Source organism: Lissotriton helveticus, chromosome 11 (assembly GCF_964261635.1).
Source record: "Lissotriton helveticus chromosome 11, aLisHel1.1, whole genome shotgun sequence".
NCBI lineage: Eukaryota > Metazoa > Chordata > Amphibia > Caudata > Salamandridae > Lissotriton > Lissotriton helveticus.
In genome coordinates, this window is record NC_136072.1 from 486,592,111 (window position 1) to 486,617,527 (window position 25,417).

General features: G+C 44.7%; 1 protein-coding gene across 4 annotated transcripts in view; it reads right to left on the bottom strand.

Annotated features, from left to right (window-relative positions):
- The window catches only part of ARHGEF4 (Rho guanine nucleotide exchange factor 4), a 639,140-nt gene that overhangs the window by 337,942 nt on the left and 275,781 nt on the right, over positions 1 to 25,417 (bottom strand). For 2 of the 4 annotated variants that reach the window (XM_078666093.1, XM_078666095.1), the window contains exon 3: positions 12,649 to 12,951. The exons of 1 other annotated variant lie outside the window; for it this stretch is intronic. In XM_078666093.1, coding sequence (XP_078522219.1) covers positions 12,649 to 12,951 — 303 coding nt within the window. The remainder of the gene's footprint in view (positions 1 to 12,648; positions 12,952 to 25,417) is intronic. One more of the 4 variants, XM_078666094.1, reaches the window with a different exon arrangement.

Consider the following 25,417-nt stretch of genomic DNA (forward strand, 5'->3'; position numbering starts at 1 on the left):
ATTTTATTTACTACACCAATATTGAACAACAATATATTATTGACTATTGGTGTAATACAAAATGGAGTACAGTTAGCTGGAACATGACCCTCCCTGGCAGCAGAGGTAAGTTAAAAATGCTTTTAGATGTATGTTGAGTGCATGAGTGCAGGTGAGGGTGTGTTTATGTGAGAGAGAGATAGCGTATGCATGATTGTGTGTGTGTGTAAGCATATGTGTGTGTGTGTGTGTGTGTGTGTGTGTGTGTGTGTGAACCTAAAGGTCAAATGGCATGCAATGCCACTTCACTACCCCAGCCTTTTAGTAAATTGATGTACATGGATACCACCATATTGTACCCCCAGAATATAGTGGTAAAAGAATATTAAGGTATCGAAGGACAAAATATTGAAAGGTACGTGAATATAGGGAAGTATAAATTTACTATTCCTAACTCAACATCTACATGCTTTGAAGATATATGTACCGCATAGGTATATATATGTAGAGTTAGATATTGCAAAATCTAAACTTACCTATCAATATTTTTTTCGGCCTCAATAATGTGTCCCTTCAATATTTTTGTGCAGATATTTAGGATGCAGAATAACCATGCTACACCCTCACCAGTGACATAGGAAATAACAGGCGACTTTGGCTGCAAATCATAGTTGAGGTAGGGAGGAAAGTCCTATTGAGTGACCTAGGGTAGTGTGATAAAATGCTAGAAATGATGACTGGTGCAGGACAAGGGAAGGATTATGCTAAATAGGGGAGTACAGACGACCTTAAGATGGATATCTGTATGATAAACTAAACTGAACTGCTACAGGTGTCTTAATGTTTTCAAGGATAAGCATGTGTTTTAATGTTAGGATTGCTGAAAGCCAATAAATACATTAAAAAAGCTAATGGTGTGCAGTATCACTGTGTTTGCTTCAATTACTATGCAGGAACCAGGCATCCCACCCTCACGGACGTCTCTAGACTATGTACCTTTATGATCTATTTCCAATTAGACCCAATAAAGATTTTGAATGTGAATTCTGAATTTTGACTAGAGCTCCCATAGAGTACCACTGTATTCAAGGCTTCTACTTCTTATAACTTTCCACAAACTCTGATATTCCAATTATCTCTCATATCCTATTCCCTCCAATGTATGCTATTTACTGTATTACTGACGTAGCCACCACTACATCTCTATGTATGCCTTCCATTACTCGTGGAGCAGAAGAACACGTTGCTGACATAGTAATACCAAAGGTCCTCATTGGTTGTCATCAAGATACTGAAGTATGGGAATTCTCCTCCAGCAGGGATAGACTCTGTACGTTTGATTTTACACAGAACGGTGCTAGCTTCAGGTGAAGGTAGCATTTCAACCATCGGTGTTTGCTCACTATGCCACCTCAGATTGGTCCCAGCCATATTGAAATCAGACTTGGCCCTGCTTCCTGCGTAGGGGCTATGATCCTGAGCTCTGTTTGGCACAGTCTGACAGTGTGAGTTAGTATTAGAAGGGATAGGTCAAAATAGGTTTTATACCTGATATAGTGAGATTAAGTTCCCATAATCTCTTTCTGGAAGAATAGTAAACATCTTTATTTACAGAAAAATTGGCTCCTTGAATATCTTCCAGAGTATACAAGTTGTTTCTTTTATGTTGGTGAAATCTTCAAGAATAGCAAACAAAACCAGAGTGTGTGATTTATGGAGACATCAACATAGAGCTGTCTCATCTCAAAAGAGGTAGTAGGACTGAAGTCAAAGAATACAGGCCCGAGGACGTGGGCTGCGGGAAATGGTCCTTCCTAAACATTTTATCTGCATTGGTGTATACGGTGGTATTTTGGCAATTACTGGGTGATATTGGGCTTTCTAGTGTAAGATATTTCGGTGTTTGCTTTCTGGCCTTGACTCCAGCAAGCTAGAATTACAGATCTTTACAGATGAGTTTGTGTGTCAATTGTGCGAAGTTATCCAAGCCTTTGGTGTGGAAGGGGTCCAAGGTGCCCAACAGATTAACGAGTGACATACAGGGTCGGACTTGCATATGGAGCAGTCCAGCAGTGCCAGAAGGGCTGGTCTGACAGGTCAGTGTACGGGTCGTTTTTTTCTGGATATTCGTGGGTCTGTTTTATGGTCCGGTTTTCACAGCTTTTTTTCCTGATATTGCCACAAACATTACGCAGTAAGCACAAACACATGCATTCTTCATTACAATGCATAACACCAACACTGCACGCTTTTAAAAGTAAAAAAATGCCTCGATTTACAAATGTGGCTCATTTTTTAGCTATCTGATTCGCTAACGGGGCCACTTTTATTTTAGTGCTCTTGCCTATTTTCGGTCCCAGTCCGACCTTGGTGACATATGGGCCCCCACTGGTGTTGGTGCAACATGCTTGTGTACAACTAAGATACAGAATCCGCTCCCAGAATTGGGAGCAATACCTTTAGGGAAGGCACAGGCGACCATGGTGACACACCTGCAAGTTAACTGTTTCCAGTGCACCGGTGCTTGTGGGAACCAAAGACAAGTTTCTGGCCAATCCGGAGCCGAGTGTTTGCAGATCACTGTAGATGAGGGGGTGACTCGGTGGTTATACGTTTTATAAACCCCACTTCAGAAGATATTGTCCTCTTTGCTCCTACACTTCTACGCCCCCCCCCCCCCGCCCCGCTTGAATTGCTGGGCAAAACAGCTCGAACCCTTTGTTAAGCTGTCCCTTCCTCACGATTAATAAATTTGCAAACAATCCTGACACTGCAGGATGCTGCAACAACAGTGGGGTTTCATGGTAGGATGGCTCCCGTACTGCTCTGAAAGCAACCTACTAGCCTCCAGCCCACCAGGAAAATGCCACAGTAGCAGGATGGCCAGTCCAGCCCTGTTGTTATTTTGTGCCTGGGTAATTTGTGGTTGTATCCTTCTGAGGCAGAATATGCAATAGACTAAAGGGCTTTTAGCAGAGGCTGGCATTAAATCTTCTTTTAGGTTGCTACTAGTATATCCAGTCAATTTACATTTGCTAGGTTTACTTTTTAATGGCTCTTACTTTTTTGACAAATATATGCCTGTGGGTTATTCTGTTTTTTGTGCCAATTTCCAGCAGGTCATCACTTTTTTGGAGTGAGCTTTTAAGTAGATGGCAGGCACAGGCAGTGTCAGTCATTACTTAGAAGATATTCTGTTCCTGGGGCTAGTGTCTTCTAACCAAGCTCCAAGATTGCTGAACAGTCCTGTGCTCTCCATGCCACTGGAATCAAGCTATCCTGGCTGATGAGGGCTGAAAGCCCGAAACCGGTCCTAGGATGCTTGTTTCCAGTCCAGGTTGGACCTGGCTTGGCAGTTCGGGCTGGACTGTTCCTATGGGGCACAGGGTCACGACTGATTTGCATATTGCTGGGTTCAAACTGGAATTTAGGCCCAGATCTCTGTACTGGGGTGAATGTATGACATTGTTCTGCATTCTGTCCCTCAACTGTTGTTTTTGCATTTGTCCCCCTGAGTGGGACGGGTATGCTCAGACATGAGTCGCCATGCCACTGGAATCAAGCTATCCTGGCTGATAAGGGCTGAACCAAGATTCAACGTGAATTTTTTCTTGTTTTATTTAAAATTAGATTTTTCGTTGTTTCCAGCTCAGTCCATGTTTAGCTGGGACCACTGCATACAAAACAAGCAAAAAACATAATTTTCAACACCAAAAGCTCTGACTTCCACAAATGCGAGACCTATTGCATTGCAAATGCTTGTTTATATGGGTGCCCGTGCATGCATCTAGAAGCACTTCCCGTGGATGCAGGACTCGTCCTGTTGATTCCTAACTAAACTGCATGTTTTCAGGAACCTCGTTGTGAAAGTGTGTGCATAGATCTATGCCTAGCGCCATTCTTGTAGGATTGAGTTTATATTTCCTCAATCTGTGTCAAACAATCAGCGTGCAGATTTCTTTTGTTACCGTACACACTGAGAGAGGGTTTTCTCACCTAAGTGCATGTGAATTGAGTATGGAAACTCAAGCATCACGCCCTCGTTCGCTGCATTTTGCATGCAGCATGATGAGCTATCTATATCATAAATAGACATTGCCATCTAGTGGTGAGAATTTAAAAGTACAATATGCTTTAATATTATACATATTTTAGCCGCTGTTTGTAAATATATTCGATTAGATCACAACACGGGAGTATGTGATATTTGTATAATCATGCCTTTAACCCTCCCTGGAGGATTTTGTTGTATAGAGTGGTCCTCCTATAGGGTCTATAAATTCCTTTTCTGAGGAGGAAGCTCATAAAACACTGGAAATGGCCCAATGGGGGGCCACTTCACTCAAAGTCATCAGGAACACTTTCGAGTCCTGATTTTATCATGTAATCAATTGCATTCTGGGTGTTGTAGTCTTGGTTTGCTACCATAATTATACTAACAACACTGATACCAATAATTTGTGGCCTAAAACCCGGGTACAGCGGTTACTGTCCATGAAGACATAGAACAAGAAGGGCCCTCTATGACCATCTTCACTCCAAACGCATGCCATCAGTGCAGGGTAGTAATGGGACAGAAAATGGTCCCTGGCACCAAAATAGAAGTGGCTGTCATGAGTGAATTAGCTTAAAAGTGGCACTTGTTAGCAAATTGGAGCAGTTTTGAACTTGGACAGACCCATTCTACAAATGTTTTGCAATGTATGAAACACTGCATGGGTTTGAGCTTGCTGCAGGCAATGTTTCTTTTAATACCAGGGAAATCAATAATAAAAACCAGCCCAGCAGACCATGAATAGGCAAACCAACAGCCCCAAAAAATCAGGCCCACACACAGGCCTCAGAGACCAGCCTTCGTGCAGTGCCTGCTTGCCCTAAAGGCCGGTCCAACCCTGCATTAGCCCGCAGCTCTTGACTGAGATTAGCATGGTACCTGTCCTCCCTTGCTACACTCAGGTGGTCAAATAGCAACGGAAGTGGGTAGACATGCTAAAAATGTGGCTAGAGAATTTGGAGAAAAATATATTCAGATTTCCGAGTAAAGCTGAAGGTTATTACTTAGTGTTCAAAGGATTTTCATCACTGACAAAAAAACAAACCTTGGATTTGGCTGCTGGCAGAGGAAGTTAAATGTAAGACGTGACTGGGACCCGTGCACCGGGCAGTGGCATCCGAATCACAGCACAGGAAAGGCAATCGACCCAGCAGGAGGACAAGAAGGAATTGGCCAATGCTGTGGCCATTGTTGAAGCTGTGTGCCAACAGGGGATTGCTACACTCCGCCACAATACCAACACACTCAGTTTTGCACTATACTCTCATCCATCGTAGTTAAAATGCAAGATCCTTAAAGTCACTCACTGCACCGCTCATTCTTGCGTAAAACACTTACCCACAGGTGCTAGGGTGCAAGATCTTTAAAGGGCACTCACCGCAACACTCATTCTTAAAAGGCGCTCATAATGACACATTCTTGGACCAGACACTCACCAAAGGGTGCTAGAGTGCAAAATCCTTAAAGGGCGCTCACTGCCACACTCATTCTTGCACTAGACACTAATCCCCATGTGCTAGAGTGCAATATCCTTAAAGGCGCTCAGCACCACACTCATTCTTGCACTAGCCTATAATCCACAGGTGCTAGAGTGCAAGATCCCTAAAGGCGCTCACCGCTACACATTCTTGCACTAGCCTATAATCCCCATGTGCTAGAGTGCAATATCCTTAAAGGCGCTCAGCACCACACTCATTCTTGCACTAGCCTATAATCCACAGGTGCTAGAGTGCAAGATCCCTAAAGGCGCTCACCGCTACACATTCTTGCACTAGCCTATAATCCCCATGTGCTAGAGTGCAATATCCTTAAAGGCGCTCAGCACCACACTCATTCTTGCACTAGCCTATAACCCACAGGTGCTAGAGTGCAAGATCCCTAAAGGCGCTCACCGCTACACATTCTTGCACTAGCCTATAATCCCCATGTGCTAGAGTGCAATATCCTTAAAGGCGCTCAGCACCACACTCATTCTTGCACTAGCCTATAATCCACAGGTGCTAGAGTGCAAGATCCCTAAAGGCGCTCACCGCTACACATTCTTGCACTAGCCTATAATCCCCATGTGCTAGAGTGCAATATCCTTAAAGGCGCTCAGCACCACACTCATTCTTGCACTAGCCTATAATCCACAGGTGCTAGAGTGCAAGATCCCTAAAGGCGCTCACCGCTACACATTCTTGCACTAGCCTATAATCCCCATGTGCTAGAGTGCAATATCCTTAAAGGCGCTCAGCACCACACTCATTCTTGCACTAGCCTATAATCCACAGGTGCTAGAGTGCAAGATCCCTAAAGGCGCTCACCGCTACACATTCTTGCACTAGCCTATAATCCCCATGTGCTAGAGTGCAATATCCTTAAAGGCGCTCAGCACCACACTCATTCTTGCACTAGCCTATAATCCACAGGTGCTAGAGTGCAAGATCCCTAAAGGCGCTCACCGCTACACATTCTTGCACTAGCCTATAATCCCCATGTGCTAGAGTGCAATATCCTTAAAGGCGCTCAGCACCACACTCATTCTTGCACTAGCCTATAATCCACAGGTGCTAGAGTGCAAGATCCCTAAAGGCGCTCACCGCTACACATTCTTGCACTAGCCTATAATCCCCATGTGCTAGAGTGCAATATCCTTAAAGGCGCTCAGCACCACACTCATTCTTGCACTAGCCTATAATCCACAGGTGCTAGAGTGCAAGATCCCTAAAGGCGCTCACCACTACACATTCTTGCACTAGCCTATAATCCCCATGTGCTAGAGTGCAATATCCTTAAAGGCTCTCAGCACTACACTCATTCTTGCATTAGCCTATAATCCACAGGTGCTAGAGTGCAAAATCCTTTAAGGGCAGACGAGTAACGGTCTCTCGCAGTGCTGTGGGGAAGTGGACGGCATTTTTGGAAACTGCTGCTCTACCCTTTTAAGTCCACTTCAAGCCACTCTTCCCGTATGGGTCTCTGCAACTTACAACCAGCCATGTTTGGAATCCCAATCTTTTGGCCATATTATCTGATTGAATCGTCCTTATGTATATTCTAAAGAGACAATCTTTTATTTGGGGCTTCAAACTGCTTCTTAAACGTAGTGCTGAAAATTTATATTCTCCTTGTTTGGGTTTTTGGCATAATTATTCTCGTTATTATCCTCACACGGTCCCCTGATTGTGTGTGTTTATCACATCCTTTTCCTATAGAACTCACTTAAATGTCAACTTTTTGACTATACTTCAACAAAGCTGTCATGCTTCAGTCTTGGGCTTTGTAGCTATTCACTTTAAAGTAGGCATTATAGTAGTCAATGTTTAAACATATTTGTTGGAATATAAAGGCACTTTTCATATATGTAGAGACACCATCTGTGTAGCGCTTTATGCAGGGAACAATGTTTACACGACAATCAATCTTAAGTAGTGCCAATAATAAAATGCTTCTTGCACAGCGTAATTAGGCACTCCCATTTCTGAGACTGATTGACTATGCCAATGCTTGTTTTATATAATTTAAAGCCATGGTGTCAAGTGCTGCATTAGGTCCCTTCTCTGGTGCAGCTGGTGCCAAAGGATGTGTAACTATCCTGGGTAAAGAGTGGTGTGGACCTTAGTCACCAGACAAGTCATTTTCTATGACCCTATTAGGGATAATATTTACTTGACATGTTTCTCATCTTAGTTCCACTTAATTTAGGGATGGGTCAGCTTCAGGTTTGCTCAGTGGTTTCTTATCAGACATCATGTTTGTGGTGCAGTCAATAAATCAGCAGTACACACAATTCAAATGTATCCTTAGGCTCCTGAAAAAACTTGTTCACTTCCTTCTGCAAAGCAACAGATTGTTTAGGACCAAGGATGTCCATTGGGTACTCAATAACATTGTTGATGCTTTGTCTCTTCCCAAGATCTAGGGATGTTGGGGGTTTCGCCTAGAAGCTGTGGAAAGCCCCACCATTCTGTAAAGATCTCTGGAGTCTTGGGGCACAGTCTTCCCAAACCGCATGATGGGAGTGGTTAGACGAGTCTGAGCCTGACAGGGGTAGGCCAATTGATGCTAACAAGCAAGATAACATCTTGGTGCATTTCCTGTCAACATGTAGCTTGGAGTATGAGGTGGTCACCTCCAAGGCCTTTTACGGAGCAGTACTTGGGAGTTGTTCCATGAATAGCTGGAAAGGAATCTTTGTTGATAATCGTATTGCGTATGGTAACTGACCAGTGCAGTAGGGAGCATACATAATTCCGGGGATGGCATGAGGTCATTCTTGCTGGTCAGTTTTAGCTTTGGCAGATTTCATGGCTCTTCACCCAGCTGGTACAAGCACTACTATACTGGCACATGCAAATAGGATACTGCTGATCTGCTTTTAGTTCAGCAGAGTGCAGACCACAACCTTGAAAGCAGTGCATATATGTGCTTGGCCTTGGCTAATCTGAAAATGTTTTATAAGTCATACAAGAAAACTTTGTGAAATGTTTGCATGTTATGACTTTTGTGGCAGCAACAAACAACACAATGATGAAATGAATGCTTGGATTAATCTCAGCAACTTGTGTGAAATCAGCCTTCATTACTGTCAATGTACTACTAGGCCACTCCAGGCATAAACCAGCCATGTGCACACCAGCCTTGGTCCTACACTGGTAGGAAAGGTCCAGCCAGGTCACCTCCAGACAGGAATACAAAGAGCCCCCAGGTCAGATTCAGCCTACGTATGCTTCTTCATAATTGAAACCTTTGGAACAGTGACTACGGTACCCATGTCTAGGATTACAACCACTGCACTGTAACAAACAACAGAGTGATGAAAGCAATGCTCGAAGCCATCTCAGTCACTGGCGTTCTCTCTGGTCGCATTCGTATCCTTTGTTTTTCATTCACTATGCCACTCTAGACAGAGATCACTCAAATGCTCTCATACGCAAATCAGTTTTGGCCCAGCTCCAATAGGAACATTCCAGTTTAAACTTCCAGGCCGGTGATAGGATTTGATTAAAGCATTCCTTCCATCACATTGTTGTTTGTTTCAGTAGATGCTGAATTTAAAACATGTATGTTCACTAGATTCTACCAGAGAGGACAGGGACCAAGAAGAACCCTTTTGAGTAATTGTGGACACTTTTCTGCACACTTTGAAGGCTTGTCCTCATGACTAAACTGGCCATAGAGGTCGTAGGGAAAACCAAGGTAGGGAAAGTGCAGGAGGCTGCTTTCGTGGTAGGATGGTTGAGCGATACCCCACCATCCACCCCTGAAAGTAGCTCAGATGTAGTGCCAGATTTGTTTTTATTGTTACAAACTTGATTTGCTGCTGTAAATAAATAATGCTCCTCCGTACTATGCCTGCCCCTTTAGTATTGAAGTAATTCTTGGTTCCTCGCCAAAATGTGTCTTTTTTGCCAAGGAAATTCGAAAATTGGATGAATTTAGGCATGGATCTATAATTGTTCTCAACTGAGTCATGCTCTGGAACTTGACCGTGTGTACATTTTCCCTCTCTTTTTAACCCTAAAGGTTAGGCATTGCAGCATAGATTGTCTTTGGTTTACTTCAGCTGGTCTCAGAGATCGGTTGAATTGTGCCTATTCTTCTCTACTATGAGTTTGTTTGATTGTCCTGGGTATGCTTTTTTGTCTGCTCAGAGACGTGTTTGATAAGGTCTGTGTCTATCCATCATGAGTATATATGGAAGTCTATGGGTAGGCCAATCTGTATTTGACTGCGCCTACCTCCTATGAGAGCAATGCTCGACTCTGTCTCATGAGGGTGACTTTATGGTGGTGTTATGGTCTTTCCTTGCCTCCCATTTTCCCATAGTTTGCCATCAATACTGGAAAAGTAACCCGTCGCGGCTGCTCCTGGGAAGCAGTAGTGGGGCGGGGAGGGGCGGAGGGGGGCTAGACAATAAAATTAAAAAGATCACTTACCTGCCGACCTGCCGACAAGCCAGCCAGCCACCGCCTCTCTTCTGTCCTCTTCCTGGCTTCTGTTCGAACAGGAAGCACCAAGGCTCCTTAAGTTAATCACAATGCTGCAATGCAGAGTTGTGATTGGTCTGAGTGCCATGGTTCGGCGCTCATACGGGGTATGGGAGCCTGGGCATGTTCTCTACACAGGCTGTAATGCAGCCTGGGTGGAGAACATGCAAACTGCGCATATATGTTTGGCTGGCCTGAGAGAACCAGTCAAACATTCATGTAGATTTAGGAGGGTGCCACCACTTCTCGCCCGCGCTGCCCAGCCTAGCCCCAGTCCACAAAACTGCCTCAGCACGGAAACATAAAATGGTGATAACATCGCATTATTATCATTTTTGTTTTCCTTTTTTGCCGTGCCGAAAGGCGAAGGGGCGACTCTCCTCCGCATTAGCGGAGGAGCTGCCCCTTAAGTCACTGGTCAAAAATGGACCTTTCCCCATTAAAGATAATCAATTGAGCTGGGGTCCTCTCTGCTGAATGGAGGCTCCGTGCCAGAAAGGAGATGTGTCACACTGCATGCGTATCAATTGGGCACTGTTGTTGGAGCTATGCAGCCTGGGTTCCTATCTACTTCTGCTCCTTTGTCATCTGCCAGCCCAGACTTTGAGGGGAGAAGAAACCGCTATGTGTCACAAGAACCTCCTTTTGTCTGAGATGTGCTCTGCCACCAAGGCATGGATAAGGCGTGCCATAGTTCATCCACTTGAGATGCAACTTGCACACAAGATGCAGCTGCATCCACAGAAATGCAAGAGCACTCATGTGAAATGCAGACGCGTCCACACCAGCAGAGCTTTAAAGCAACACGCTTGCCTGCAGCAGCTGAAATGCAATAGCGCAATTATCAATAGGAATGAAGTTTATAAAGAAGCCAGGACAGTCCCCGGCAATTTATATGACAGGTTGCCAGGACAGAAAACAAGAAGGAAGGATACCAGAAATGGCGGAACAGAAGAAAAGAGAACATTATGCTTTCATTTGGTTCTGCTACAACAATGAAGTTTAATTGAGCCAGAGATTGTGATCACAGGCCACTAGCCATATTTCATCTCTATGGGATTAAAAAATGAATGGAGGAAGACCAGGAACCTGGATTGGAACGCAATATTCATCCCCTGAAAACTTCCCTTCGACAATCGGTCAGATTTTGTACTAGACTAGTTTTTTCCTGTGCTTGGACTATGTCACCTATGCTTTGTATTTGGAGTAAGCTTTAACGGCCCTTGTTTGCAACTGATCAAAAGAAGGAAATCCGTTATAGCACATTGCATCGGCAGATCTTGATATTCCATAGGCTTTGGCCAGCATAATATAGGCTTCAACATCCAAGTCACTAAATCCCAGCCAGCCTGGGCTGGTACTGAAAAAAACGTAGCTTGCAGTTGTATATTTGTTCTATAGGTATGATGGTGTAAGGGAGCCACCTTAGTTGGCGCTCATTATCATCTGTTGGCTGGGCTCAACATATATTTCAGCTAGGTTTGGTCTCACATGGAAAAGCAGTATCACACTGCTGAGACTCATGCTGTTCTTCCAAAAACGTAATTCTCTGTTAAAACAACAGCTTTAGACTCATAAACACAAAAAAGATACATAATTTGGAAAAAAAGGTAAGTACGACTCATTGCAAAAATGACGCTCCTCTACCGTAAAGTTTAGTAAAGAAGAGTGCGGCCTGCGAAGAGGGATGGTTTAAATTTGTAGGGTCCCAGTTCAGCTGATGTACTGACAAACCTCCAGGTTGGGCTTTACCACCTGATGACTGCTTGAATTTGGGAGGGCGAGAAGAACGCTGAGTGTGAATCGTTGTTCTTATGTTCATTGACACCATAGTTATCCATGGATTATCAATTATTATTCATGGATGACCATAACTGCACAGTGTTATTTGACTGTCCTACCGGCAGGAGGCTGTGAGTGAAAACTAGAGTAAAGGCGAAATGCAAAACTAGTGGAGCATAAATAATTGAATGCCAGAGGTATTTCATACAGAGCACTTTTGCTTTTTGTAACAGTGTGTATTTGAAGAGTTACCTATTTTTATTTTCTTGGTTGCATTACCTCAAAACTCTCTGGATCAGTGGATAAAATACAGAAGGACATATAATGCCATTGGCCAATGTCTAATTTTACTCCTGGTTGTTCCAGCCAGATTAAGGGATACTGTGTTTTATTTTATAACTGCTCTGGAGACTTGAGCCCGCTTGTTTTGATAAAACGATGCACCCCCACCATCAGCCGAGGATGAGGACACAGCTACCAAAGGTAAGCAGGAAGCCCTGGTAAGCACAGGGGACTCAAACTATATCCCATGTTCATAACTAATGCCAGAGGCTATTGTTGGGGCCCCAAAATCACTTCGTGGCTAGGGCTCCAAAGTGCCTTCATTTTGCCACACGCTCCACCCTGGATTAACAAATGGATGGAGAGATTCAGACTCTCTGGTATCACAGAACCTCAGAGCTTGTCAACTTCAAACGATCAGAAGCTTAGAAAAAAAGACGATAGAAAAGTCAGAAATACCCAGTTAGAAAAAGCCAAAAAATCCAGTTGGAAAAGAGTAAAAAGAGACGGCAATAGAAGCCAAAAGTGTTGGAGGTTAGCGGAAAGCGTCAGACAAAAGGGGTGATATTGGTGTCTTACTTCCTCCAGAGTGCGACCTGCTTTCTCATGCCTGTCTGATTGGCTGTACTTTAGCTTCATCCTCTGCCTCCGCTCCTCAACCAGCCACAGGTCGTCTAGGCTGAATCGCTGGCGCTTCTGGTCGCTTCTTGTGTGGCTTTGCTCTCTGCCTTCCGTTGCATGTAGTTGGCGCATCCAGGCGCTTGTGTCTGAGGCGGGACGTTGAGGTGGTGGCATATCAGAGGTCCACTTTTTGGAACAAAGCAATCTCTTTTCCCTTGGCCTCACTTCCAGTGGAGATTTGCAGGGCTGTTTATAATCCTGCTGTGCAAGTATTGGGTAAAAACACAAGTCATATGACACTGGACATCAGAAAATATTGCTTTGAGGTTGGACCGACAATATTTTGAGAGGTACAAAGGTAAACAGAGAAAGATGATGAAAAATATTAGGCAGATGCAAATTGTTCATTACTTTGCAAATAAATGCTACTTAATAGGGATTACATACACAACGTTCACGACTTCAGCAAACATATACTTAAAGATATATTAAGTGCATGTGGGTTTTATTACTACTGTAAGTACAGTTTGAGACTATCTAATTAGGAGAACTCAATAAGAGCCCAAGGAGCATATTATCAACAGGCAGCGATAATTATCGCTGGCCGCTCTTAGCAAGAGAATTGTTAACGCTGGCTATCGCTGGAAATTATCGCCATTCTAGCGCTGTATTAACAACGCATAGCACAATGGCGATAATTATTCCAGCGATAGCGATGTTTTCCATGGAATATCGCTGGTTTTCCAGCGATGTTCCATGGAAAATGGCGATAACCTTGCTGATACAACCCTGTATGTATCAGCATAATCCACCTCCAATGTAAAGTATAGGTAAGTCAGCATTTTTACAGACGTTAGTTTTTGGAGAAAACCGCGGTTTTGTACAAAAACTAACTTCTGCAAAAATGCCTGGGCCTCCTTGTAAATATTGCGATGTGCACATCAGTGATAATTTACAAGGAGCACTGCCCAGTGACGCCCACTTTGCATCTGATTAGAGATGCAAAGCGAGGCATCGGGAAAACGGGTGCTAACATGCGATAATGCATGTTAGCACCACCTAGTAAATAGGGCAAAAAGTGGCGCTAAAGCGTCGATACTGCCCTTGTTAATATGCCCCCAAGTCTCATACATAACAAGAGAAAATAACTCAAATTGAACAGAGAATGATCATCTGTCTCACTAAAGCAGCCAATTCTGAAGCACAGTTAACAATGTGACTGCGTGAGATGCTCCCAGATTGCTAACGCAAATCAATGTCCAGATGTTGGTGCAGCAGTTGCTATTGTGGGAGCCAGAGCATGCCAAAGAGCCAAAACATACACTCCATAGTTTATTTCAGAGGCTTCGGTGGAGCTCAGGTCAGGGACTTGGTAGAGGCTTTCTAGGCACTGTGGCTCCACCTCATTCAACTGGCGGGCCGTGCTGGGTAATGGCACTGATTCAGAAACACTTTATTTTCAAGAAATATATCCTTATAGATATATTACACACATTTCTATTTATTATAAAATGGAGAAAACAGACATGTAGTAACCTAAAACAACAATGCATGGTTGTTTCCTTCAGCCACAACTACTTATAGATTATACAATTTCAACTATATAACCATTAAAAATATCCCTACCCAGACCCAATACAATCCACAGCCCAAAGTATCACATATATTTGAAACCATTCACTAAAAATAGTATAAAATTAATCAATAGCAGAACAGTTCAGTCTACCCCAATCAGCATTTTAAAGTGCAATGTGTGTTTAACCAATAGCAAATAGTACTTTTTACCACAATCAGCATTCTAAATTGCAATGGCACTGCTTACCTTGAGGGGCATTCAGAATGAACGTCTTTGATATATATCATATACCTATTATGTTATCTTTACAATACATATTGCACAGAAGTATCCTAAATCAGTTAAGAGTCCATTAGTGTTCAATCTCATGCTCAGAGGCATTTTCCTCAGGGTGACCTGAAAGGGCGAGATTTTGATCGATACCTTATATCTATTGATCCAAACCTCGATCTGGTCGACTGAACCTTTATTGCCTGTCTTGGAAGGAAACAGTACACCTATCTGCAAATTAGTTCACCCAAGAAAGGACTCTACTCTCAAAGATCACGGACAACTTCTAGGTTTCAAAAGTTTATTGTAAAGATATAATGAGCTGCAAATACAAGCATCTCAGAATGAGATTCACGAGATACACAGGTCCAATTACATACATGTGCTCTCGAAAAGCCCTCAGACGAGCAACAGAAATCACTAACACAAGTTCTAAAAATAGCAAAGCTATCAGCATAGACGCATATCTCTCCTTCATTTAGGTTGGAGGAAAACAAACACAGGTTAGGCGTCCCTACCCTGTTCTAGATGGTATCCCTACTTAACCAAATCCCAACCTAACAAAGGTGTCAGCAATGAATGACCCCCAAGGGAAGTCACCCACTCTAAGTCTCTTGGTGAAAACCTAAAATTCTCCAGTCATGACCCCTCACTGCCTACCCATCCGCTCTCTAAAGGGTCCTCAGGTCTCTGCTCTAACTCCACCCAGGGGTGCTGTCCCTAATACAAAACAGTCAACAACATTTGAGACGCCCCTTGCGAAACGCCTCTCACGTGGTGCAACTTCAGGCTTTTTCCATGATGCTTTGTATTGGGCCTCAGACGTTAGAGTTGACCTTGCTTCTCAGTCTCTTCTCCGGCCCGCTGATACCCCTTAAACATTCCAGAACCCTCCTCCATGTCTGGGCCGTCTACTGAACAGACCTCTATTCATTCACTTATAATTGGATCCCCCCTTTCCTGTTGCAGACAGATATCTGCCGCCAAGAACCCAACTCTCATAGACTTCTAAAAAGGCTTGCAACATTTCTCAGCCCAGACATGTACGTGTAAATCACTGCTAAAACATTTCAGGCCTACAATATTTCACATTATGATTATAGCATTCAATTTCTTCATTTAATTAAAGCATGTTAAAACTCTTATTCTATTATTTAGAAAACATTACTCTAAATCATGGCCCATTAATGCAATGACCAAAAACGTTAAACAATCTGTGTCGTGAAAAGAAACACCTTCCCTTTTAGCTCCAGCTCTGGCCCTGAGGCCTACCACGTTCTGCGTTTTACCACAGACCATCTTATATGTTAACAGCTACACGACATAGATTCAAAATAATCACGTCTAATAAAATCATATAATGTCACACATTTCTGTATTAGTTCCACTTCTACTTAAATCTCTATATTAGCTATACATTTAGAATATAATTTCAGATACTATTAGCACTCATGGCATTTCTCATCATGACTTGTGCTTACTATAGGTAAGTGTGATGTACTCATACATTTATATCAGTTTGCGCTCTCTCAGTTCCCCCCTTTGATGACCTCTCGGGGTCATCACTAACATTTAAACTGCAGTTATTGCTGGCATTCTCTGCGCTTCCAGAGCTCTCAGGCTCCTGTACTGATTATCTTGTATGGCAGCCAATCTCTGCAACTGTTCTCTTTGGGCCCTTTCTGACCTTCTTGCTCTGTACCATTTGAATACCCTCACCAATCCCCACAATATTATCCCACAGATCAATATTATGATGATAGGCTTTAGGATATACCAAATAAAGCTTTTGCCTAAGGTGGAAAACCACCCTCCAACTGTACTCATTCCGTGGCCCACCTTTTCCCAGACATTTTCTCTACTCAAGTCTTCGATCTCTTTGTGTATATTAGTTATGTTCTTAATAACTTTCTCAAGGGGTTTTGAAAGGTCTGGAATGTAAGTGCAACATTCCTGAACCTTCAAAGCCTTACAGACTCCGCCCTCTTTTGCTAATAAGACATCTAATGCAAGCCGATTTTGAAGAACCATAGCCCTTATCGATTGCATCTCTCCTTCTACCAGCATTAAGGACTGAGCAGTGCTGGCAGACAACCTGTCGACAACTGTTGCCAGTCGTCTAATTTTAACATCATTAAGGATTATTCCCAAAAGAGGGAACATAGCTCCAAAGACATCTCCAACCATTTCTGCATCGCCTAAATCTCTCCTTCCCCTCGATGATGTCTGGCCCTCAATGATCAATAAGTCTTGTGCATGATATATTTTGGGGAAGACAATTGCCAAGTAACATGATCCATACCAGTTGTCAGGTAGTCTCACGTAAGCATTTCTTCCACATACAAAATACACATTTGGAATCACTTGCATTCCCTTCAGGAAATCCTTAGTGTAGTACTCTAAATTAAAAGCATGTTCACAGTCAACTTCACCCACGTATACATTTTCATAATACGTTTTGGCTCGGTGAAGACATAACTTTCCTTTCTGCGCTTTATCTAAAGCTATTGGACCACTACTACCCTTTCTCTTATGTGACTTCTCTTCCTCGGTCCAATCTAATTTCCCTTGTCCTGATTTTTTCAAAATCTTTTGTCTCCTGTAACGATCATCCACCTGCCCTATGAACTTTTTCTCGACTTCGGACACCTTACATGTCAGATTATTTCTACGGGCATGTGAAGTATCTAAGGTAATCCAAGGAATGAAGAACTTGGCCAATCTGTCTTCACTCTTCCAGTAATCCCATTTATTCATCTGCTTATAATTCGGGACTTCTGGCAACACAGAATCATAATTGGAGAAATAGTATTCAAAACTATCTCTCTCATAAAATATACTAAGCAATAAGCTACATGTAATGCCATATGTCAGAGGGAGGTGATGATATCGAATTCCTTCATCTACAGACGCAGGCAACTGCATGCAGACGTAGCAATCCTTAACCTCCATGGCATCCACGTATTCATACAAAAGTTTAGCATAAGCATTTGACCTAAAGTCTCCTTGGGACTCGTCTACATGTAACCTGCGGGCTTCTGCAGCCAATAACGCTTTCTCTTGAGTGTTTTCCCTTTTCTCACCTGCAACAGTGGGTGTAAGTGTTACTACAGAATTCGCATCAGTTACCTTTACCTCTTCCTCATGTCCCTTTACATAAGAAATTGTTACCACTAAAGCTATTAATATTATCACTCCTACTATTAGTGTACCTATTATACATTTAGCTCTGCGGTTCGGGGTGCCGGCCTCCATTTCGTCAGACAATCTAGCTTTCCCTTTCTCTTTGCAAAAAAGTTCTTTTCCTCTCGTTCCTTTACAGTCTCTTTCAATCCTTTTTTTTTTTTTTTTTTGTCTTTAGAATCCACACAGCTGGAGGCTGACAGCCTTTTTCGCAAAAAGTCCTTTCACAGTTCAAAAAGACAACCCTAGCCCTTCTCCATCCACTCAAGGGGTTCCCTAAAATTCTCTGCTTCCTGGGCGCTAGGTAATCTTCTTTTCTTCTGCTTGCTTTATTTACAAAGTCCTTTAACAATCGACTATTAGATTTGTGGTTGCAGCTTCAATAGCATAGTTCAATATTTCCATGCGAAGAGTATGCTCTTCATGTGCTGTTATCGTGGTACCAAAGTCGGGGAATTTCAATTCTGTAAGAAACATGTGTTTTAACTTGCTGAGGCGGGGAGGTCTGGGGAGCACGAATGTTAGTGACCCTTCTTGTTCGACACCGGGTACCAACAGTTGTATTTCCACGGTGATAATGGGCTCAGAACTGGACACCACCACCGCTCGGATCCTCCCTGTCTCCGGTTTCACAGACATTTGTCGCCAGATATGTCCACTCAGGTGTGGAGTATCTTCTGTTAGGCACACGCACTCTTCTTGACCTTCTTCGGTCTGGTGCTTCAGCGCCCTGAGCACCTTCTTCTGGGTCTGAGTCTTCTGATATCGGAGGAAGGGTTGCTTCTGGAGTTGACCTCAGGCTAGAACTTCTTCTTTGCGGCCAATTTGCTTCTCCACGTGCCCTTCTACTCCTTCTCCTTCTGGTCTGTTCTCGCTCTCTTTCAGACCTGTCAGGGTCAGACTCGTACTCCCAGCTGTCTTCTCCTTCTGTAGCGTCTTCTGTTTCGCTGTTGTACTGACCGTCCTCAGCTTGGTCAGACTCGTTCCCTGCTTCCACTGGCACCTCTACAGCTTGGCTAGCCCCCTCTATGGCTTCTTGGTCCTCTGCTGGACGTCCATTCGAGAGAGGAGCTGTTTCCAGAGGTGCTGGAACCCTTTTCGTATGCGACGCGTGTATCCAGTTGGGCAGGCCTCCCACCTTTACAGCTGTACTTGTGATCAGGATGACCTGGTAGGGCCCACGCCAACGAATATCCAAGCAGCTTCTTCTCACATGTTTCTTCACCAGGACCCAGTCCCCAGGATACAGGTCATGGCAAGGGCCCTGGCACGCTGGAACCTCTGCAGCCTGCACCTGAAGGGACACAGAACGCATGGCGTCAGACAGCCCCTTACAATAGTCCAGGATCATATCATCTGTGATATTTAACAGTGCAGTAGCTGGAATAGATGGCAGTCTCATTGCTCTCCCCATTAACACCTCATGTGGTGACAACCCTGTTCTTCTGTCTGGGGTACTACGAAGGCTCATGAGTACCAATGGCAGGGCGTCAGGCCAACTCAGGGTCGTTGAGGAGCAAACTTTCGCTATTCTGGACTTGATCGTGCCATTAATTTGTTCCACAATTCCTGAGGCTTCTGGTCGGTAACTGCAATGGAGTTTTTGGTCTATATTCAGTGCAACACAAATCATCTTCACAAGCTCGCTGTTAAAATGTGTTCCCCTATCTGATTCCAAAAAGGCCGGCACCCCGAACCGAGGGATAAGTTCTCTAAGCAGTAACTTAGCCACTGTGAGGGTGTCGCACCTACGTGTAGGGTATGCCTCAACCCATCTGGAGAACACACAAACAACCACCAAGACATAGCGGAGGCGGTTGCATCTTGGCATTTCAATGAAATCTATCTGCATTCTGTTGAATGGACCTCCAGACCTTCCTATGTGACTTAGTGCAACTGGTGTTCTTTTCCCTACATTCAGCTGCTGGCAGGTCACACAACGCTGGCACACTGCTTCTGCTGCTATTCTAAACTTAGGATTGTACCAAGTCTGTCTAAACACTCTCAGCATAGCATCTCTCCCTAAGTGTACGGGACCATGTATGAGTCTAGCCATTGGACTCACCATCTCATTGGGCAACACTGCTCTGCCGTCTGCTGAGACCCAAAAATGAGTCTCACCCATTACACATCCTGCCTTTTCCCATGTTTCCTTCTCAGAATCAGGAGCATTTTCTTGCATGGTTGACAGTTCATCCCAAGTATCAACAGTTTCCAGTATCATGGCTAATTCAGTTCTTACATTTATTCCACCCACATCCACCTCTGTGAAAGAGTAACCTTGTTCTGCGCAATACCGCGCAACTTCATCAGCATATCTATTGCCTTTCGAAACAAAGTCCTCATTTTTGGTATGTGCGATGCACTTTACAACTGCGATACTTGCTGGACATTGCAATGCTTCTAACAACAAGCGCACAAACTCTCCATTGCGAATGGGAGAGCCTGAAGAAGTCATGAACCCTCTTTGAGACCATAACTGCCCGTAATCATGAACTACCCCAAACCCGTATTGGCTGTCGGTGTAGATGGTGACTCGAATTTGATTGCCTGCTAAGCAAGCACGTGTTAGGGCAATAATCTCGGCTACCTGAGCGGAGTGTACTCCTTCCAGGCACCCAGCTTCCACAACTCCTTCAATTGTACAAACAGCATAAGCTGCTCTCAACTGCCCAACTTCGTCTCTTACACATGAGCCATCGACAAAGAAAACTTCATCTGGGTCCGTCAGTGGCTCATCTACGATGTCGGGTCTGGGTTTGGTGCATAGTTCAGTCACATCGAGACAGTCATGGTCTGTATATTCATCATCATCATCAATATCATTTGGAAGTGGCATTAAGGTAGCAGGGTTCAAAACAGAGCATCTCTTGAGGGTCACGTTCTCTGCAGCAAGAATAACTTGCTCATAGCGCGTGAGCCTGCTATTGGTCAGATGCTGTGTTTTGGTCCTGGTCATCAACAGTTCAACAGAATGTGGCACGCACACCTCTAACGGGTGCCCCATAACGATATTTTCACATCTCTCAATGCTGACACCCGTTGCAGCAACGGATTTGAGACATCCGGGCAACGCTGCGGCTACTGGGTCTAAAGTAGCTGAAAAATAAGCAACTGGTCTACGGGCATTCCCATGGATTTGGACCAACACAGACAACGCACAACCTTCTCTCTCACAACAGTAAAGAAAGAATTGTTTATTGTAATCAGGCATTCCCAATGCCGGAGCACGACACAGGTCCTCTCGCAACTGTAGGAACGCCATCAAACAGTCTTTGTCCCATGGTACCGGATCACTCACCTCTTTGTGCGTCAGTTTTTGCAAGGGCTTTGCTTTCAGTGAAAAGTTCACGATCCACTGTCGGCAATAACCCACCATCCCTAGGAACATCCTGACCTCTCTCTGTGTCTGAGGCGCGTTCATTTTCATGATCGCCTCTATCCTGTCTGGTGACACTTTTCGTTTGCCTTTCTCAATTCTGTGTCCCAAGTACTGCACTTCTGTCAGGCAGTACTGCAATTTTCCCGGGGACACCTTGTGCCCATTGGCAGCTAGGTGATTTAACAAAGCAATGGAATCTTCCCTGCAAGCTTCTTCTGTTTCTGACGCCACAAGGAGGTCGTCTATGTACTGGACCAGAACTGACTTCTGGGGCAGCACTAGACTTTCAAGATTTTTCTTCAGAAGCTGGTTAAAGATCGATGGACTCTCTGTATACCCCTGAGGGATACGACACCATGTTAGGACGCGATTTTCCAGCTTAAATGCGAAAAGAAAATGGCTATCTTCGTCCAAAGGGATCGAAAAGAAAGCCTGACAAAGATCTATCACAGTGAACCACTCAGCTTGGAATGGAATCTGAAACAGTATCACTGATGGATTCGGTACCACTGGACAACATGAAACGACTATGTTATTAATCTTTCGAAGGTCCTGCACTATCCGAAATTTCCCATTTGGTTTCTGCAGACCCATAATCGGGGAGTTACATGGACTACCCACGATTTCTTTCAGTATTCCCTGTTTAATCATGGACTCGATCACGGGTTTTATGCCTGCAATCGTTTCTGGAGTCAATTTATACTGGGGTGTTCTTGGGAACTCAGCATGCGGTTTCACTACAATTTTCACTGGGTCCACCCCTTTGACTAATCCAATCTCTTCCCCAGTGAAATCCCATACCTCTGATGCCACTGTCTCTCTCAAATCCCAGGGAAGCTCGTCTACTGTCAAAGTAGGGTACAGCTCCACACATATTCTTGAGTTTGCAACTTTGAAATCTGCATCATCATCATTAGTCAATACCTCCACTCCCTGGGGTGTACAATATATAGTACAATTCAATTTGCACAACAGGTCTCTTCCTAGCAGACACACAGGGCTTGAATCGCAAACTACAAATTGGTGCTCATCGCTGTACTTCCCTATTTTCACCTGTACCGGTTCTGTCAATTGGCTGGTTATTCTCCTGTTTGCGACCCCTACCACCTGTATGGTCTCTCCAGACATGGGCAGGTCTGGAACTGCAGCTGATCTGATCGTGGATCTAGTGGCTCCTGTGTCCACCAGAAATGTCGTAGGGCACCCTGCTACTTCTGCTTCCACATAGGGTCCCCTCTGATCTACCTCTAAGGCTGCCCCAAGGGTGCAGTCTTCTCTTTCCACTCTCTGTCCGGTTAATGGGTCCACATAATAGCACTCTTCACCTTCCACAAACAGGGGCATTTGTCTATAGGTCTTACCCATACTCCCTACTCGAGGAGGTTGCGGGAACTGGGCTCGGGGAGGAGCCCCCCCCCCTTTGAGCACCTTTCCTTGGTATGGCGTCGCCCCTCTCATAGGTGCGCTCTGGACCTCTTCCTCCTCTATCTCTTGCTCTCCTATCTCTACATTGTAAGGGCACTCGCGTTTCCAATGCCCCAACTCGTTGCACTGGTGACACCTAGTCGTTTTCTTCAAGGTAGCTATGTCTACTCTGGGTCTGAAGGTAGTACTCTCCTCATTACCCTTGTTCTGACTGTACTGCTTCTTACCTCCTGTACCTGTCCCTTGCTGCTGGTGTTGCGGTCCCCCCTTTCCTGCTGCCTGCAATTGTACCACCATCAGCTTCTCTTTTAGTTTCTTAGCCTTGGAGTCTACCTCATCACAGCAGTACCTGGCATATCTCAGTATTTCATCTAGGGGTCTACTTTGCCAACAAATCGAGTGTTGCTGAATCATTAAACTAATATCCGGTCTCAGTCCCAGGACGAACTTGGACACGAATTGCCCTATGTCCTTTGGATCCATTACATCCAAGCCGCTATACTGTTTAAACGCCTTCAGCAATCTCTCGTAATATTCATGGACTGTCTCTTTGGGTTCTTGTCTCGTTCTGTCTATTCTGACCCAATCTATGTCTTGCATTGGCACCTTCTCTTTCAGCCAAGTCATCACTCTCTCGAATTTTGCCATCACGATCTCGGACGGCCCATTAGTCCTAGCATCTCTCTCTGGCTCCGTTGTGGGCCACTCAGCGCTAACCTTGCATGCTGTCCACAGATCTCCTGGTACTACAATGTCAAACAGCGTGTTCAGATCTATCCATAGGACTTTTGAGATCTTTACAAACCTCTCGACCTGCTTGTACCACTCCACGGGGCTCTCTCGTAACTTGGGGAAAGATGTGGTAAAAGCAGCTAAATCTCCCCTACTCCAAGGGACATGTACATAGCTCCCATTGGCAACTTCACGCAAAGGGTAAGCTTCTATTCCCTGCTGTCCTGGTGTTATACCAATCATGCTTCTTCTGCCGGTCCCTTTCTTGGACCACCTCTCTTCCCATTTATCTAGTGCCCTCCATGTCCTTATTCCAGTAATCAGTTCCCTTAGGTGTGTTTTCAGCCCAATCGTTCTCCTCTCATCTAGATCTCGATCTGAGTAATGTAGCCTGTGGTTACCCTGTAATGCTTTGGTTCTTGACAAGTCCACCATATATTTGCCTGCTAGTTCGACTAACTTCTCATGGACTGCTCTCGCCTTTCGTGTGATGTCCTTTGCCATATACAGTATTTCATCCTGTTCATACATTTCCATTCTTTCTAAAGGCAGGGTACCATCTACCATGTCATCCAGATCTGACCTTAAGCTGGAGACATCAAGTCTCTTGGCTTTTATCTCAGCTCGCAATATGTCTTTTGAAGGGGGCTCACTGGTCTCCCTACCATCCCAACTTCGAGCTCTGCGTTTGGGCTCAGGAGAATTAATGGGTGGCCTCCCTTGCTCCCATCTCTCCAGGTCCCATGCTCGGCCATCCAATCTTGGAAGGTGATGGAACACGGGCCTTTTATCCCTACTCTCTCTCTGCCCACTCTCGTCTTCTTCTCTCCTCTCACCGCACATCTCTCTGTTATTTTCCCTCTGGTCGCTACACTCCCTTTGCCTCGTATCGCTCAGTATCCGATACGATCCTTCCTGGTTCCCCATATTCCCTGGGCTGCGCTCATTTCTGTCATCACAGGGACTATGGTGCGACCTCTCACAACTCCCATTCTGTTCTCTGGTGCCAGGCACACAGTGTGGACACTTAAAGCTGTTCCTGTACTCTTGCGCTCTCCTCTCCCCTTCACTGAGTATTGGGCACGCCACCCCTCCATTCCCGGGGCCCCCGTTTTCCAGGTCTGTTCTACCTCCATTTCGGGCCCAATGGGTGACTCCCCTACTCCCTCTACAGTCCCACTCCGGGCTACTCTCCCCAGCCCCGCAGTGAGTTCGTGCTCTGCTGTCCTGACTTTCCCTTTCTGCTTCTGCAGCATTGATGCACTTTTGAGCCTTCACTGCCTCATCCCACTGCTTCATGTACTCATTTAGTTCTTGAAAGGACTTTCGTCCAGATCCCCTCAAATCCATTGGCCATCTGGGGCCCCCAGGATCTCCTCCTGGGTCCCCTGCTGTGTGCATCGGGGTGCTCCACTCTCTGGGTATCGGCATCTGTCTTGGGGAATTAGTGGTATCGTTCCTCCTTGCCTGCTCTGCTCTTTCTCTGTCTTTCCGCTTCCGTTCTTCCCCTTTTGCTCTCTCTTGGTCATATATCGATATTATAGGACCTATGGTAACAGGTACCTGTAGTGCATCTGGTAATGGGTAGGATGTGGCGCTTTCCGTTTCCGGCGCTCTTTGTACCACAAACCTACCGACCACCTGTTGCACCTGACTAGGCTGGAGCAACTCTTTCTTTGGCTCAGGATCCCACTCTGAACTGGGAAGCGGTCTATGCTCTCCTGCATTGCCCCCCTTTTCTCCTTCTGTATTCTCGACCTCTCCCCCTGCTCTATTATACGGGGGTGGCCTGTCTGTCAGTAATCTGTTTATCAGGCTGTCCTCTGTTTCGCTCTCATCATCTTCTTCTAGGGGGCTTTTATTTACTGGCGCCTCTAACACTGGGTACAGTTTATTTATTTCCAAATTATGCACTCTCCATCTTTTAGCATCCGCATCCCACCTGGCATCCTGTACTGCCCTTACCGAGCGTTTCACCCTTTCTTGTCGTCTGTTCATATTCCTTTCATGCGCTGCCCTAAGCCATGCCTCAAGGGCTTCAAACTGGGTTGGTCTAGGCAAGGGTCTCTTTGAGGTCATGACTGATTTCAATCGATGTAACACCTCTAATCTGAACGTCCCGTACTTCGGGAACGTCAGTTCCTCATTTCCTTCAGTAA